Source organism: Lampris incognitus, chromosome 1 (assembly GCF_029633865.1).
Source record: "Lampris incognitus isolate fLamInc1 chromosome 1, fLamInc1.hap2, whole genome shotgun sequence".
In the NCBI taxonomy this organism is placed as follows: Eukaryota; Metazoa; Chordata; class Actinopteri; order Lampriformes; family Lampridae; genus Lampris; species Lampris incognitus.
In genome coordinates, this window is record NC_079211.1 from 123466494 (window position 1) to 123483578 (window position 17085).

General features: G+C 43.8%; 1 protein-coding gene across 1 annotated transcript in view; it reads right to left on the reverse strand.

Annotated features, from left to right (window-relative positions):
• Positions 1–1461: 1461 nt before the first annotated feature.
• gas2l1 (growth arrest-specific 2 like 1) overlaps positions 1462–17085 on the reverse strand; it is a 30603-nt gene continuing 14979 nt past the window's right edge. Inside the window, 4 exon segments of the mRNA XM_056284947.1 lie at positions 1462–5261; positions 5263–5770; positions 8623–8926; positions 9914–10010. Coding sequence (XP_056140922.1) covers positions 3681–5261; positions 5263–5770; positions 8623–8926; positions 9914–10010 — 2490 coding nt within the window. The 3' untranslated portion in view covers positions 1462–3680.

Below are 17085 nucleotides of genomic sequence, written 5' to 3' on the forward strand. Positions count from 1 at the left end.
ACTTTCCAAAAGAGAGAGGACCTAGTGATTCAGCTTGTATCGATAACCTACTAGTGGTTCACAATACAGTGTTAAGTCCACAGCAAGCAGTTTTGTTTTAATTTTATTTCCAAAATAACACGACCAAAATGTACAGAGCTATAGGATAAGAAGAAAACAGGAAGTAGGCACATCACACTGTGCATAAAATATAACAGAGTATGATTCTACATGCCCACATACAATCTCTACTGTGGAAGGCACTGCAAGGCCCCAGACCAACCCACAGACCCCGTTTCTCTCACTTTCATGGTACATGACCTAATACATCTATAGCCTTTCTGCTGCAAGAATCTGACAAAGTTCAATTCTCCATTCAAAGGATAGATCAGAAGAGTCGTAAACTGAATTTCAGAGGAAAATATTTATTACAAGAACAACTTGACAGCATGTCATCTTCAAAAACAGTGAAATATTGGTATTGCGGTATTGCTTTTTAATGCGTACAAATTCCACAATGTCAAGCACTTTGTACATTTAACTGAAATTTAAGAGAGAATAACAAAGATCATATTTGCAAACAAGAAATTATTTTTCATGAGGAACATTCAAATTTTGCCAACTGGGAAGAGAGAAATAAAGTAAGAGAGAGAAGTGAGTTTTGTGTAGTTTGCAAAGAAGAAAATCAGGGGCAGGTAACTTAATTGATTCCCCAATGTAATGGCATATTAACATAAAAACAGTTCATGTGACTGGTTTGAGTTTTTCAGACACATCTTGGTAATCATGTAAATTTTAAGTTCTAAAATTAGCCATTCTGAACAGACTAATTCTAGCAAAAATAAGCAAATTAAACTCATAAAAAGCGGGGTTACATGTAAAATTTATTCATCTGAATTCAGCCTCTCATTGGGTCAGTGTAACCATGACAGTGATGTATGGTGCTTAAATCCAAAATCATTCATGCCAGTGAAGACAAGTCAACATCAAACTAGTAAGTGTCTGAGCATCGCTAAGCTTTGCATACATGTAGCAGCATGTAGCAGTTGTAATCAAAATCAAGTTGCATTGGCAAAGTTCTTAATTGGTGTCTTCCCTTTGCACTATATTGTAAACAAATGTGAAAAATCTGTGTATGACAGTTGAACACATGGGCCATCTCACTTTGGACTTTTGAAACATACTTATCGTTCAATTACAGTACTTTAGACCAATGAGACTTAATTAATAAATAAATAAATAGAACCACAACCCACTCCCTTCTTGACTTCTACCCTGTACATATTTTTATATACTATGTACATTTCAAGATATGCAAATTCATTATTTCAATTCCATTTCCTATGCACTCTGTTCTATAGCGTCAATGTCCTGCAAAACACGTTCACATTTCCAGATGTTTTTCTTTAATTAGAATAGGGGTGACCAGGTCCATGGGGTCATTAGTATAATCATCAAATTTGTTTCTACTTTTTTTGGGGGGGGGGGGGGTTGCAGGTCAATGACAATATAGTTCTCACATACCCACCTTCAAAAACACTTCACAAAGTCCATCCCTGTTAGACTCTTTCCCTATATTGATGACAACTGGGTAAGAGTTAAACAAAGGATCCTTAACATCCATTACACTCTCTATGATTCACATTCTATCCCCCAAACAGTCAAGTCAAAACAATTTCTTCTCCTTCGCAATTAAATATAATAATACCATTACTACTGGCTCCAAATCAACAAGCATGGGAAGACGTCAGTCCAACAATTGGACATTGTACATTAATTATCATGTCCCCGTGCTAAATGTGCTATATGAAGTCGACCTGCTTTTTCCTCGGCCACTAGGTGTCCCCATAACTTCTCACATAAAACTGAACAACGTAAATCTGTCACTCCTTCTCTGGATTATTTGGCTTTATGTAGTTCAAAATACATCAATAGTCGTTGGTACGCTCAGGATTAGACTGCAATGCTAGGATTCAGTGACATAACTCATCGGTATCTTTATCATGTTCGTGTTTATCAAGTATTGTTTATATCCATATGGATAACATTTTCCACATTTCCCTCACATTCTAATTCAAACAAACTGTCAATGTTGTATTTTACAGAAAGTGAAGATGATGGCAATGTAATGTTTCTGATTAGATCTCACTGACGCAGGGGGAAAAACATTTCATAACCAACCTGCAAACACATTTTAAGGCCAAGGGAATTGTCAAGGCATTCCAATACCAGTATTGCATAGCTAAGGCAGCACAGAAGTTGATTCAGTGAATATGTACAATATATATCCAATACCTGTTATATACATAATACCCATATTTTTCTGTGAGTATACATATACATATGCACATATACACGTATTTACACATTAATTTTCTTAAACATTTGACTTTTGCACATATATATTTAGTGCTCAATTCCAGGGTAGAGTATTGTTGAAGAACGGATTCAACATTACTCTTTCAGTGACAATGACACAGCAATATAATTCTACCAAAACTGCAGTAGAAAACAAAACTATAGTGATATCTTACTGCATTCAAAACAATTGTTAAAAAAACTGTTAAAAACTTGGGACTCCTCTAAAAACTTAATAACAAACATCCTCTATTTAGACTACATCGATTGGCTGTGAAGAGGTGACAACATATATAATGACAGCAGACAGTACATTATGGGTGGAGATTTGTAGTGTGCACATATGGAATAGCAAGTGTGAATAAAGTCTGAAAGAGAGAAGTTACTCCAGTCTGTTGTACATATACTGTAGAATTGAGTATTTGTGCCAAAAATAGACTCAACTACCAACCACTTCTGAATGACATTGAGTGCTATTACAGCCATCTAACCTGTATTTTGACTACCAAGGCAAGTGTGTGTGGCGTAGCTAACCAGAAGAGGGAGCTAATCTATCTGATGTATTTTTAGTGTTCACTGTCTAAAAGGTTATCCTCTTGTTGCTGTTACATTGTGATGCCCCTCTGAGTAGCACATTGCTGTACGTATGCTCCATCCATCATTCTTTCCTTCTTTCTCTGTCTTTCTCTACCATCACACAGCACTGCAGAAACAGAGTGGCAAGTCAAATGACTCAAGTCATGCGTTAACTGTAGCACACACTATTTGGTGCTGGATTTAGCACTGTTCTGCAAAACCAGCAGAAACATTTTCATTTGGAAAACACAAGTTTGTTGGAGCGTCGATACCTGGGAACTGAACACTGACTTCGGGAGTCACAGCTCGTCAAGTATATGTGCATCGACTCAAGGCTAGACGCTGCCAGTGTGGAGGTTTTATATTGAAATGAGTAGGAGCATTCTTCTTTACTCACATCAACTGATGGCAGTGTGTGATGGCCTTCTTGCTCTCTCTCTGCTGCTACAGCAGTCATGAACTTGTCACAAATGTCTTAAATATAATACCTTTTGATTGGCAAAATCATCCCTATGCAATAATTAAAATAAAAGTAAAACTAATATTACAGATCATTCCTTTGGTAATAAATAGTTTGGCTTGAGTGCAAAAAACATTGGAAGGCCCTACAGCTATAGAGGGCCAAACTAAATGGAAAAATGGAGGAAAAGGAACATGTGACATGCAAAGACAACAGTCGATAGCCTGGTCTCAATCTTATTTTTACACAGTAGTCGGTGTCCTTGTGACAAACAGATCCTTCTGGTGTCATACTAATCAGTTTTGTGCTACATCCAGGCTTCAGTTTCCAGGCTCTCTGTTTGTCCAGGGTAGGAGCATTTTTTGTTGCCCATAGCTGGTGAGCGTGGCTGGGAGTGGATCAGATCTGCAAAGGCGTGGTGAAGGCCCTTGTGTGAGGCTGGGTGACCATTAGAGTGGGAGCTCTGGGGGGATAGTGGTGGGGTATGATGGGGGGAGAGGTTTTTGTGTGCCTGCAGATCCCTGTAGCTGACTGGGGTGGGGATGCGTGAGGGGCTGTTTTCTGGCCTATTGTCAGTGCGAGGTCTCATCCTGGGTCTTAGCTTGAGCTTGTAGATTGAGGGGACCCTGTCTGCCTTCTTCTGCCCTTTCTTTTGCCGCAAGACCACTTCTTCGTCAGTCTCCCCATTGGCAAGGGGCACAGGTGGGGGAGAAGATTCAGAACGTGATTCACTCAGACTGAAGCACATGGAAGAGTTTTCACTCGAGGAGTCCTGGAAGGAGCAGTCTTCAGAGGGGGGCAGGGCCACAGGTGAGGGGCAGGCCTCTGGGGGAGGAAGCTCATCATTGAGCTCACCATCCTCCAGATCATAGGGTAAATTTGGTTGGTGATCCTCCAGCGGAACGTCTCCCTCTGAGGCCCAGTGAAGCTCACCCTTTTGGCCAACCTGCAGCCCTGAAGGAGGACAACCTCCAATATCTCCAATCCTGTTCATAGAGTGGAAAGGAGGTTCTGAGGGGACCTGATTCATCAGTTTGGCTGAAGATGGTTCTGTCTCTCTGAGGCCAGGCAGGATACACAAGAGCTCCCTCTCCTCCATGGAGCTGGAGATGGCTGGAAGTTTTCTGAGTCCACCTCCTCGCTCACCCCAACGCTCACACTCTCCCTGTCCGCCATTGTGCAGTCCTCCTGGACAGTGGCCATGCAGTATATTCAAGGGATCCTCCAGTGGGTAGTGACGGAGATTAGTTCTCTTGGATTCCCTGAGGTCAGGAAGAGCTCCAATCTTTGCCCCTACAATCAACGAGGAGGTGGAGGAGTTGGAGGAGGAATAGGCAGAGTCAGTCACATTTGGATCAGCGGTGGCTGGTACTGTGAGCGTATCAACCCCCAGTTGAGAGTTTGTGGAGGAAGGCATCTGCAGGGGAGCTGCTCCTGATGTTCTAGTAGGCCCTCCTCTGGTCTGCTGTGTATTGGCTAGGAACTCAGCCTCAAAACTACGGTAAAGGTCTTGCTCCCTTTGGGGGTCAAGAGTAGGCAGCATTTGGAAGCCAAAGCCCAGTCCATCCTCCTCTGGCTCCTGGTGCTCCAACCCTCTATGATGACCTCGCCCAGTAGTGCGAAGCCCGTGGGAGGCCCGAGGGGAGCGCGGACCATGGTGGTGAGAATTGCGAGGGGAGGAGTGTGGAGAACGTCGGCCTCCTGAGGAGACAGGTGGCAGTAGCCTGCTTTTTCCAACAGAGGGGGAACGAGGAGCAGGAGGCCTGGGAGTAACTGCAGTCTTTTTAGTGGGGCTGTTATTGCTCTGGACTCCTTTAACAGGTGAGTTTGAGCAGGATGATGACTGTCTCCTGGGAAAACCACCCCCAAGTCTTGGAGAGGAAGGGGGGCACTTGTTTAACCCGAAGTTCCTCCCGTCTGTCTGAGGGTGGAGGCTGGGGCTCTCTGTAGCGGGTAGTGGGGCCAGGGCTTGTATCGTTGCACCGAGTGCGGTTGGGCAGCTTACTCTGGCTGAGGGAGCGTGGGGCCTGAAGCCTCCGTGGGCCTTCATTTCCAAGGGAGCGACCCCTCTCTGTGCGGGAGGTTCGAGTCCCATCAGAGGGTCCCTGTGGGGGGCTAGGTTTGAGTGTGGAGGCAGGGATAGGGCGTTCCCGAGAATGGCTGCGTGCACGGGGCAGTGGAGGGCGCAATGCTGGGATTTGAGGTCCTCCTCTTCCAGGCCTCTCGATCACATGTTTTCCTTCCTTACGGTTGACGAGCAGGACTACCTCTTCCCCAGAGCGACGTGGGGTGCCCCCTAAAGAGTACCGCCCCCCTCCACCTCCCTTAGAGGAGGCTGTGGAGGAGTCACTGTCACCGGATAGACGTCTGGTAACTGGCAACATTGTCTCCTTATTCCTAAAACAGAGAGAGGGGAGACACATTGTCTCTGTTTAAAATTATATCCTGTACTTTAACATATGTACCACATAGATATCTAGAGAATGACATAAATATCATGCCCCAATAAAGGAATCCAGATCCATTCCTTTTTCAGTCCAATATATAAATGCATAGGGGGTTAAAATAATTGCCTTTAACGATATCCGATGCAATTTTATTTCTGAGGATTGATCTCTTATGCATTTCTTGATTGGTTGAAGTGGATTTTGAAGCTGAATTATGAAATCGCTTGCAATTGCTAGTGTAAGAGAAACTGTATTTGCCCCTGTATTTGTGGTCTCTTAGCCTGGTGACACAACATCTGCACTATTGTTGTCAGTAAAATATTTCTTAAAAATTCACTAACATGTTTGAATATGTAATAACCTCATCATATGTCATTTCTACTTCTATTACCATATTTTGTTATCATTTCTACTTATATGTTAGAAGCAAAATGATTGGCAAACAGGATCAAAAACCTTGTTCATTTTGATGAGAGGCAAAAATATATGGATCGGGTGTAGTCTTAGAACCCTAAAATGACAAAAACACTATAGAGATCTATATCAGTTGGTTTCCTGGATATGTCATTGAGGTGCAATAAGGAAATAAGTCTTTTCACAGGTCTCTTAAATCAGTAGGTTTCATGGCACCATATTGCCTTGCCTTAACTCTAATGGCAGCAACAGGTTTACAGTAAACCCTCAGTCCATTGGGTGACCTCTAATATGACTGTCAGGATTTGTGAGTTTCTCCCAATCTGCTGGTGGTGTACACAGACAGCTTGACCAGCCTGACCAACTCCCAGAGCTTGGTGTTTCTTGGAACAGTGGTCAGTGACAGACAGGGGGATTACAGGGAAGATGAGAACAAGTGGGGGCAGGATTACGGGTCCTGTGGATTTCTAACCCCACACACACACACCACTGCCCTTCAAAAGCACCGGACCTCCCCACCGTCACGCACTGGTGGGACCCTCAGGGCAACTGTCTGACCAACTCAGCTGACCAGAATTTCATTCTCAGGGAGAGTTGGCCGAATACAGGGCAAGCAAGCCCTATAAAACATATAAAACATCAGCTCTGTTGCAAAGGGATGCGACAAAGAGAATTACAGCTCTAAGCAATAGCACAACCCTAGAGAGGCATGCACAAAACATTTAATCAGCAAGTAATGACACTCAAGTCCAAACTCATCCTGATACATTATATAATTAGCACAAAAGTAAGGAAATGTGTGTTTGGCAGATTATTTCTTTGTTGTAACAATGCTTCTTGGCAATAAATCTTATGCCGTTGGAAAGCCTGTTTATTTCTCTTTTAAATGGTGCCACATTTGTAAGGAACATGCATTTGTGGGATGAGCAGCAGAGCCGAGTATGTGGGTTGCGCCCATGAAAAATGTGCCAAAACTTCTCTGCCAATGCCAAACAGCTTATTTTGCTGTTGCTGTTGACTCTTGTTTTGAGCTTCTGGTACCCCAGGTGCTGACAATCAGCTGCCTGATACAAGATTTATTGCCAAGAAGCATTGTTACAACAAAGAAATAATCTACCAAACACAAATGTCCTTACTTTTTGTGCTAAGTTTAGTTGGACACATTCAGATACTGTTTTGTAGCCAAGCAGCCCACCTGCTGACCTACTTCCCTAGTTAGGAGAGCAGTCAACAGTTGTCAGAGTCTGGGAATAGTGGTCAGATTAGGCTTTAGCTGGTCTGGAAGAGGATGCCCCACCAACATAGGGTTAATTCGGAGAGAGCTGTTGCCTTGACGTTTGGCCTGAGCCATCACTCAGAGCGGAAAATGAGCCATACATTGGCTCGAAACCAAAGTCAACCATCCCACAGTTCTTAATTGTGTTTAACAATGGCGCCTCCACACTCTGACGTATAGGGAAGGCATGTGACCAACTCAACGTTCTGCTGACCTTATGTGGAGTACAGATGGATCTAATTCTCTTTATGAGCCGAGAGGGAAAGCTATGTTGACCTCAACGTGCCAATACTTTGGCTATCATCTCACTTCAGAGGCATTCCAGTAAAAACAAATGTCCATCTTCCTCTGCTGTTTGTTGTACATGAATTAAGCGTGTTGTTTCTGAGCTGCAGAAAGAGTGGAGCAACAGCAACTTAAACAGCACGTTAAATTCCAGCGAAGGGCAGGCAGTCATTTGAGTCATGAACTGAGCTGAACCAGAGGAGAAAAGCAGACAAGAGAAGAGAAAAGAAGAGTGGTGTAATCACATTGTGTGTTTAAAGCCACTAGGGGGTGCAGAAGGATGGTATGGGATGGGTTTTATCAAAGCAATGTCACCTGAGATTAGATAAATCTCATCTGGTCTAATCTGTGGCCTCCTGGCTTGTCTATTTTGTGTGTATGCATGTATTTCTTTGTGTGTGTGTGTGTATGTGTGTGTGTTTGTGTGTGTGTGTGTGTGTGTGAGAGAGAGCGAGAGAGAGAGAGAGAGAGAGAGAGAGAGAGAGAGAGAGAGAGAGAGAGAGAGAGAGAGAGAGAGAGAGAGAGAGGAGAGAGAGAGAGAGAGAGAGAGAGAGAGAGAAAGAGAGAGAGAGAGAGCGAGAGAGAGAGTGAGAGAGAGAGAGGGAGGGAGGGAGGGAGGGAGGGAGGGAGGGAGGGAGGGAGGATGTGAGTGCGCAACCATACGTGTGTGTGTCTGTCTTTTCATTTGTTTGGGCACGTGAGGAGAGAAAACAGGGCTTTTACTGGGCTACTTATGTGAGATTAATTGCTTGTCGTGATACAGAATACACAATGGTACATAACAGTCACATTTGTTCTTACACACACGAATAGACATACACACCCACCTGAGAGGATTAAAGTGGCGAGGTTCTGAGCGGTCTCGTGGTGGCCGGGGGAGCAGAGTGCGTCCAGCATTGGATTCTGGATCGGGGACAGAGGGGTGGTGAGAGCGGCCAAGCCGTGTGGAAGAGGAGGCACATGAGGCAGAGGAATGCTCCATGGTGCGTCTGTCAGGAGGTTTATAGGGGGCGATCCCATCGTTGCGCCAGTGAGGGCCTGGGCTGGTGGAGCGAGAGGAGTGGGCACTGGAGGACTTGCTGTGGCCACCCTGGCCCTGGCCACTGGCCTTGGCCTGGTGGTAGCGGTGTGCTGGTGAGACAGATGGCAACGCATGATGAGGACAGATATATATATCCAGATGGCCTGTGAGCCTGATAGCCTGTGAAAACACCTGCGGCATCACAGAGGCCAACAATCACCTAACAAATGACAGCTGACTACCACATCCATATCAACTGGCTCACAGATAGTGACAGTGACAGTGGATAGCTTATATTCGGTTACTACTGAGATAGGAGGGAAATGAACCCATTTTTTTAAAAACATCCAATCAGATAAATGTTGTTCAAGGGCAATAATTACAGAACCTAAGTGGCCTTTTCTTTGCCATGGATAGTGTTGTAGGTTGTTCAGTATCACCTATCTTGGTAGTGAGAGCATCACCAAGTCTGACTTCAGCAAGTATCAGTTATCTAAACCAGGAAGTAGGCCCCTAAATCCTCACTTAAGCAGCAGCATTGACCAAGAAAGGACTATCCCAGCAACAAGAGGCTTTAAAACCCTAACAATGGCTTACTTTGGGATACGTTACTGCTCTGCCTGTCAAAGTAAAGTTACACATCAGTGGTGTCGTGAAGGATATGACTGGTGTCAAGTGCTGTTTATGACACTGTAATTTCTTTATTGTCTGTACCACACTAGAACTCCAGTGTGATCTTAAATCAGATAGCAGTGGCGACTTTGGGAAGACAGTGTCTGCGCATGAACAACACTTTCCCTGGGCTTCAAGTACAACCGATGTAAATCAGTTTTTTATAGTACTGTGTTTTGTGACGAAAACATCACATTTATTTTGTTTTGAAGGGGAATCCTGCTAGTTCGACCGGTTAACATGTATAATATATAGGTGTGTCTTTAACCACAATGCTCTTAAGTTTGAATCTAATTCTACTGTATGTCATTCACTTTCTTTCCAGTCAGTTTTCACTGTCCTATCTAAAGGAGCAGCAACTACCAAAAAAATTATCTTTGAAAAAAGGGGGTTCTGTCATGGCCAGCAATAGGAAATGACCTCACCAAAGGCAGCGCAGCGGCACGGGTCATGCTTGTCCAAATAGTGTTCTAATGTGTCCCAGCCCCCGCCTACACGCACCATCACATGAGTACGGAGAACCTGAAGGAGGAAAGGACAAAAAACAAGGCTTTAACGGATTAAAACAGAGTGTAACACATGAACAACACACAAATTCACATCCACATAAGCAAAAGACACAGTCACAGATGCCCACACAATGAACAACACAGTGAAGGCTGCACTGTTGGATGTAGTGCAGTACCAGTGGGGGTGCAGATAGTCAATAGATATGCAAATCCTACAAGTTGGGTAGTGTGCTAAGCGATTGGCTCCCAGTCCCTCCCTCCTGCCCTTACTGTTATTGAACACGCCCATTAGATGTACCCCTGCCTGTGTCCCTGCCTTTCCTTCCTCCACACCCCCTCTTTCTTTCTCATCACCCCTAGCTGCTGCCATTATGAGTACTGTTCATCACCATGCCAACACAAAATCAAAATGAAAGGGGAGAGCAAAACAAGAGCCAGGGTACCATGAAAGCCATTCTTCTCGGAGTACCTCCATAGCTGAATGGTTGCAGCGCTGGTCACATGGTCACAACTGTTGCCGGTTCAACTCCGGCCGGTGACCTTTGTTGCATGTCATACCCCTCTCTCTCTCTCTCCCAAATTTCCTGTCTGCCTCTATATTTTTGCTATCTAATAAAGGTATAAAATGCCAAAAAAAAAAATTTTTTTTAAAAAGCTTTTCTTTTGCCTCAGTCTCTCTCATCTCTCTCTCTCTCTCTCTCTCTCTCTCTCTCTCTCTCTCTCTCTCTCTCTCTCTCTCTCTCTCTCTCTCTCTCTCTCTCTCTCTCTCTCTCTCTCTTTCACTCTGTCTCTCTATCTATCAATCTAGCTATATAACTATGGCAACGGTTCATCGTTCCCCTGATTTCATCTCCTCATCTCTGTGACTCCAGCCCCTGAGGAGAGGAAAACACTGGAGGGGCTTGCAAGTAAGAACAGGGGGGATTGATGGATAAGCCAATTTTTACACGCCTTGTCTCTTCGAGGCACAAACACACATCCACAACAGAAGGCCACAGAGACTTTACCTTCCAGGCGGAGGCAGTATAATCTGAAGCAGTACATTTGGCTTGACAGGACAGTCCCGTGGATATGTCCTCTTGCCTGGGTTGTGTAATAGGGTCTGCCAGCCACATGTTTCAAAGGGTGTACCCGTGTCTCAGAGGGCAGGCGAGGCAAAGCCATTAGGGTGCATCTGTGTGGGCTGGCACAGAGCTTATCTGCCCCAAATCACACGTGGCACAGCATGTCATCCTCCAGAGCCAGGCATTGAAAGCCAGACTACAGACACTGATGAGCTGACTGTGTATCCAATGTGCAACGCTGCAGCACTCACATCTCACCCTGCCTTCCCTCAAATACTCGCTCTTCCAATCTGCTGCAACTGTTTTCATCCTCTGCCAGGTTCCCCTCCTACATCACATCCCTCGGCAAAGTCCATTTGCTTAACTTTATCAGACATCAGAATACAAACTGCTCACTGTCCACTGCTGTGGCCTCACGTCAATCAGAGAGGTGCTACTGGCGGTTGTTATATGCTTGCTATAGGCCAAGTGTTAGGAGCATGACAAGGCTTGAGCGGATACTCATGAAAACAGAGCTGCTCTAGATTCATGGTTCAGCTCCCAGCCACCGACGGGGTATCCCCCTCTTCACAATTGTAGGGATCCTATCCCTGTCTCTATGGCAACAGCAAATGGAGACTACTTGCAATCACACCGGGGGGGTGTTAAAGCAATTTCCCCCTAAATCTTTCTTTTAAGATTTAAGCTCACAGCTTGATTCAGCTGCTGGAACCCCCCAACCAAACTCAAGCCGGAGTTGAACAATGCATAGTTTCCAAAATGAAATTGCAATAACACACACACACACACACACACACACACACACACACACACACACACACACATACATACATACATACATACATACATACATACATACATACATACATACATACATACATACATACATGTGAGTGTGTGTGTATATGTGTGTATATGTGTGTGTATGTGCATGTGTGTGTATGTATATATAATGTATATATATATATATATATATATATATATATATATATATATATATATATATATATACACTACCGTTCAAAAGTTTGAGATCACATTGAAATGTCCATATTTTTGAAGGAAAAGCACTGTACTTTTCAATGAAGATAACTTTAAACTAGTCTTAACTTTAAAGAAATACACTCTATACATTGCTAATGTGGTAAATGACTATTCTAGCTGCAAATGTCTGGTTTTTGGTGCAATATCTACATAGGTGTATAGAGGCCCATTTCAAGCAACTATCACTCCAGTGTTCTAATGGTACAATGTGTTTGCTCATTGGCTCAGAAGGCTAATTGATGATTAGAAAACCCTTGTGCAATCATGTTCACACATCTGAAAACAGTTTAGCTCGTTACAGAAGCTACAAAACTGACCTTCCTTTGAGCAGATTGAGTTTCTGGAGCATCACATTTGTGGGGTCAATTAAACGCTCAAAATGGCCAGAAAAAGAGAACTTTCATCTGAAACTCGACAGTCTATTCTTGTTCTTAGAAATGAAGGCTATTCCATGCGAGAAATTGCTAAGAAATTGAAGATTTCCTACACCGGTGTGTACTACTCCCTTCAGAGGACAGCACAAACAGGCTCTAACCAGAGTAGAAAAAGAAGTGGGAGGCTGCGTTGCACAACTGAGCAAGAAGATAAGTACATTAGAGTCTCTAGTTTGAGAAACAGACGCCTCACAGGTCCCCAACTGGCATCTTCATTAAATAGTACCCGCAAAACACCAGTGTCAACATCTACAGTGAAGAGGCGGCTGCGGGATTCTGGGCTTCAGGGCAGAGTGGCAAAGAAAAAGCCATATCTGAGACTGACCAATAAAAGAAAAAGATTAAGATGGGCAAAAGAACACAGACATTGGACAGAGGAAGACTGGAAAAAAGTGTTGTGGACGGATGAATCCAAGTTTGAGGTGTTTGGATCACAAAGAAGAACGTTTGTGAGACGCAGAACAAATGAAAAGATGCTGGAAGAATGCCTGACGCCATCTGTTAAGCATGGTGGAGGTAATGTGATGGTCTGGGGTTGCTTTGGTGCTGGTAAGGTGGGAGATTTGTACAGGGTAAAAGGGATTCTGAATAAGGAAGGCTATCACTCCATTTTGCAACGCCATGCCATACCCAGTGGACAGCGCTTGATTGGAGCCAATTTCATCCTACAACAGGACAATGACCCTAAACACACCTCCAAATTGTGCAAGAACTATTTAGAGCAGAAGCAGGCAGCTGGTATTCTATCGGTAATGGAGTGGCCAGCGCAGTCACCAGATCTGAACCCCATTGAGCTGTTGTGGGAGCAGCTTGACCGTATGGTACGCAAGAAGTGCCCATCCAACCAATCCAACTTGTGGGAGCTGCTTCTGGAAGCGTGGGGTGCAATTTCTCCAGATTACCTCAACAAATTAACAGCTAGAATGCCAAAGGTCTGCAATGCTGTAATTGCTGCAAATGGAGGATTCTTTGACGAAAGCAAAGTTTGATGTAAAAAAAATCTTATTTCAAATACAAATCATTATTTCTAACCTTGTCAATGTCTTGACTCTATTTTCTATTAATTTCACAACATATGGTGGTGAATAAGTGTGACTTTTCATGGAAAACACAAAATTGTTTGGGTGATCCCAAACTTTTGAACGGTAGTGTATATATATAATATGCAAAGGATGCAATGTAAGGTTGATTAGGTTATTCGTCAAATAAGGCTTAAAATCTCTATTGATTGATAGTAAACAAAATCCAGAAAGATCCTTTCATATGACTACACTGGAAGAAAACTGTTGCAGTGCATCTGACAGATAACACAATTTACTCCACTTCAATGATCTCTTGGATGACTGTGTTATTTCCCTCCTCTGAAATCACCCTAATCATCGCTAGAGCAATACACATTTTGCAAGTGGAGCTTTGGAAGTTAAAAGCTGTATATAGCTGGTGAAATTATGTAACTCCTTTTCATTCTTAAATACTGCAGCATCGATCACAAAAACACACAAAACAAAACAGCAATATCAGTTTATTTTCAATATTGTTCAGCCCTAACTCAAGCCATCTCAGCCATACTGGGGATGACCTCCTGACTGATGGGGACGCCTCACTTGCCAACCCCCCCCTCCTCTCTCTCTCCTTCACCCCTCCCTCATCCCTCCATTCCCTCCTCCTGCCAGAGCTCTTTGTCTGAGCTTTGGCAGTTGAATAGGGGCTCGTTGGCTTTCTATTGCTGGCTGCTAGCTTCCTCCCATCCAGATGAATAAAGGAAGCGTGTTGGCTGTCCTAGTGGCTGCTGGGACATATAAATAATCACTGTCATCCTTAGTGAGGAATGAGGGGAGAGCAGACCCAGTAAGAATGGGGCTAATCTGACAAGCCAAAGGAAACACACATGCACACACACACACACGCACACACACATGAAACTCTATCTCAAGCTTTTTAGCACGGCACGTTTAAAATGGCTACTTTTTTGCACCTTTAACTGGCTACTCAACTCCATATACATTTATATTCACATAATATTTAGTGCGCGGCGCATGAAACAGGCCTGTACTGCTAGGTATTAAAACTTGTTTTCCTGCATCTGTATTGATATTCCACTCCTCATTAGTTCAGCACTTATAACAACACCATTGACAGTTTCGGAAAAAAAGTTATATATATATATATATATGTGTGTGTATGTGTATGTGTATATATATATATATATATATATATATATATATAGCGCTCTATATATATATATGTGTGTGTGTGTGTGTGTGTGTATATATACACTCACTGGCCACTTTATTAGGTACACCTTGCTAGTACCGGGTTGGACCCCCTTTTGCCTTCAGAACTGCCTTAATCCTTCGTGGCATAGATGCAATAAGGTACTGGAAACATTCCTCAGAGAGTTTGGTCCATATTGACATGATAGCATCACACAGTTGCTGCAGCTTTGTCGGCTGCACATCCATGATGCGAATCTCCCGGTCCACCACATCCCAAAGGTGCTCTATTGGATTGAGATCTGGTGACTGTGGAGGCCATTTGAGTACAGTGAACTCATTGTCATGTTCAAGAAACCAGTCTGAGATGATTCGAGCTTTATGACATGGCGCGTTATCCTGCTGGAAGTAGCCATCAGAAGATGGGAACACTGTGGTCATAAAGGGATGGACATGGTCAGCAACAATACTCAGGTAGGCTGTGGCGTTGACACGATGCTCAATTGGTACTAAGGGGCCCAAAGTGTGCCAAGAAAATATCCCCCACACCATTACACCACCACCACCAGCCTGAACCGTTGATACAAGGCAGGATGGATCCATGCTTTCATGTTGTTGACGCCAAATTCTGACCCTACCATCCAAATGTCGCAGCAGAAATCGAGACTCATCAGACCAGGCAACGTTTTTCCAATCTTCTATTGTCCAATTTTGGTGAGCCTGTGCGAATTGTAGCCTCAGTTTCCTGTTCTTAGCTGACGGGAGTGGCACCCGGTGTGGTCTTCTGCTGCTGTAGCCCATCTGCCTCAGGTTCGACGTGTTGTGCGTTCAGAGATGCTCTTCTGCATACCTCGGTTGTAATGCATGGTTATTTGAGTTACTGTTGCCTTTCTATCAGCTCGAACCAGTCTGGCCATTCTCCTCTGACCTCTGGCATCAACAAGGCATTTTCGCCCACAGAACTGCCGCTCACTGGATATTTTCTCTTTTTTGGACCATTCTCTGTAAACCCTAGAGATGGTTGTGCGTGAAAATCCCAGTAGATCAGCAGTTTCTGAAATACTCAGACCAGCCCATCTAGCACCAACAACCACGCCACATTCAAAGTCACTTAAATCACCTTTCTTCCCCATTCTGATGCTCGGTTTGAACTGCAGCAGATCGTCTTGACCATGTCTACATGCCTAAATGCATTGAGTTTCTGCCATGTGATTGGCTGATTAGAAATTTGCGTTAACGAGCAGTTGGACAGGTGTGCCTAATAAAGTGGCCGGTGAGTGTATATATATATATATATATATATATATATATATATATATATATATACAGTGCATCCGGAAAGTATTCACACCCCTTCACTTTCCCCACATTTTGTTATGTTACAGCCTTATTCCAAAACGGATTAAATTCCTTTTTTTCTCATCAATCTACACAATATACTCCATAATGACAAAGTGAAAAAGGTTTTGTAGACATTTTTGCAAATCTATTAAAAATAAAAAACTGAAATATTGCATGTACATAAGTATTCACACCCTTTGCTATGACACTCAAAATTGAGCTCAGGTTCATCCTGTTTCCACTGATCATCCTTGAGATGTTTCTACATCTTGATTGGAGTCCACCTCTAGTAAATTCAATTGATTGGACATGATTTGGAAAGGCACACACCTGTCTATATAAGGTCCCACTGTTGACAGTGCATGTCAGAGCAGAAACCAAGCCATGAAGTCAAAGGAATTGTCTGTGGACTTCCGAGACAGGATTGTATCGAGGCACAGATCTGGGGAAGGGTACAAAAACATTTCTACAGCTTTGAAGGTCCCGAAGAGCACAGTGGTCTCCATCATTCGTAAATGGAAGAAGTTTGGATCCACCAGGACTCTTCCTAGAGCTGGCCGCCCAGCCAAACTGAGCAATCAGGGGAGAAGGGCCTTGGTCAGGGAGGTGACCAAAAACCCGATGGTCACTCTGACAGAGCTCCAGCATTCCTCTGTGGAGATGGGAGAACCTTCCAGAAGGACAACCATCTCTGCAGCACTCCACCAATCAGGCCTTTATGGTAGAGTGGCCAGATGGAAGCCTCTGCTCAGTAAAAGGCACATGACAGCCCGCTTGGAGTTTGCCAGAAAGCACCTAAAGGACTCTCAGACCATGAGAAACAAGATTCTCTGGTCTGATGAAACCAAGATTAAACTCTTTGGCCTGAATGCCAAACGTCACATCTGGAGGAAACCAGGCACCTCTCATCACCTTGCTAATACCATCCCTACAGTGAAGCATGGTGGTGGCAGCATCATACTGTGGGGATATTTTTCAGCGGCAGGAACTGG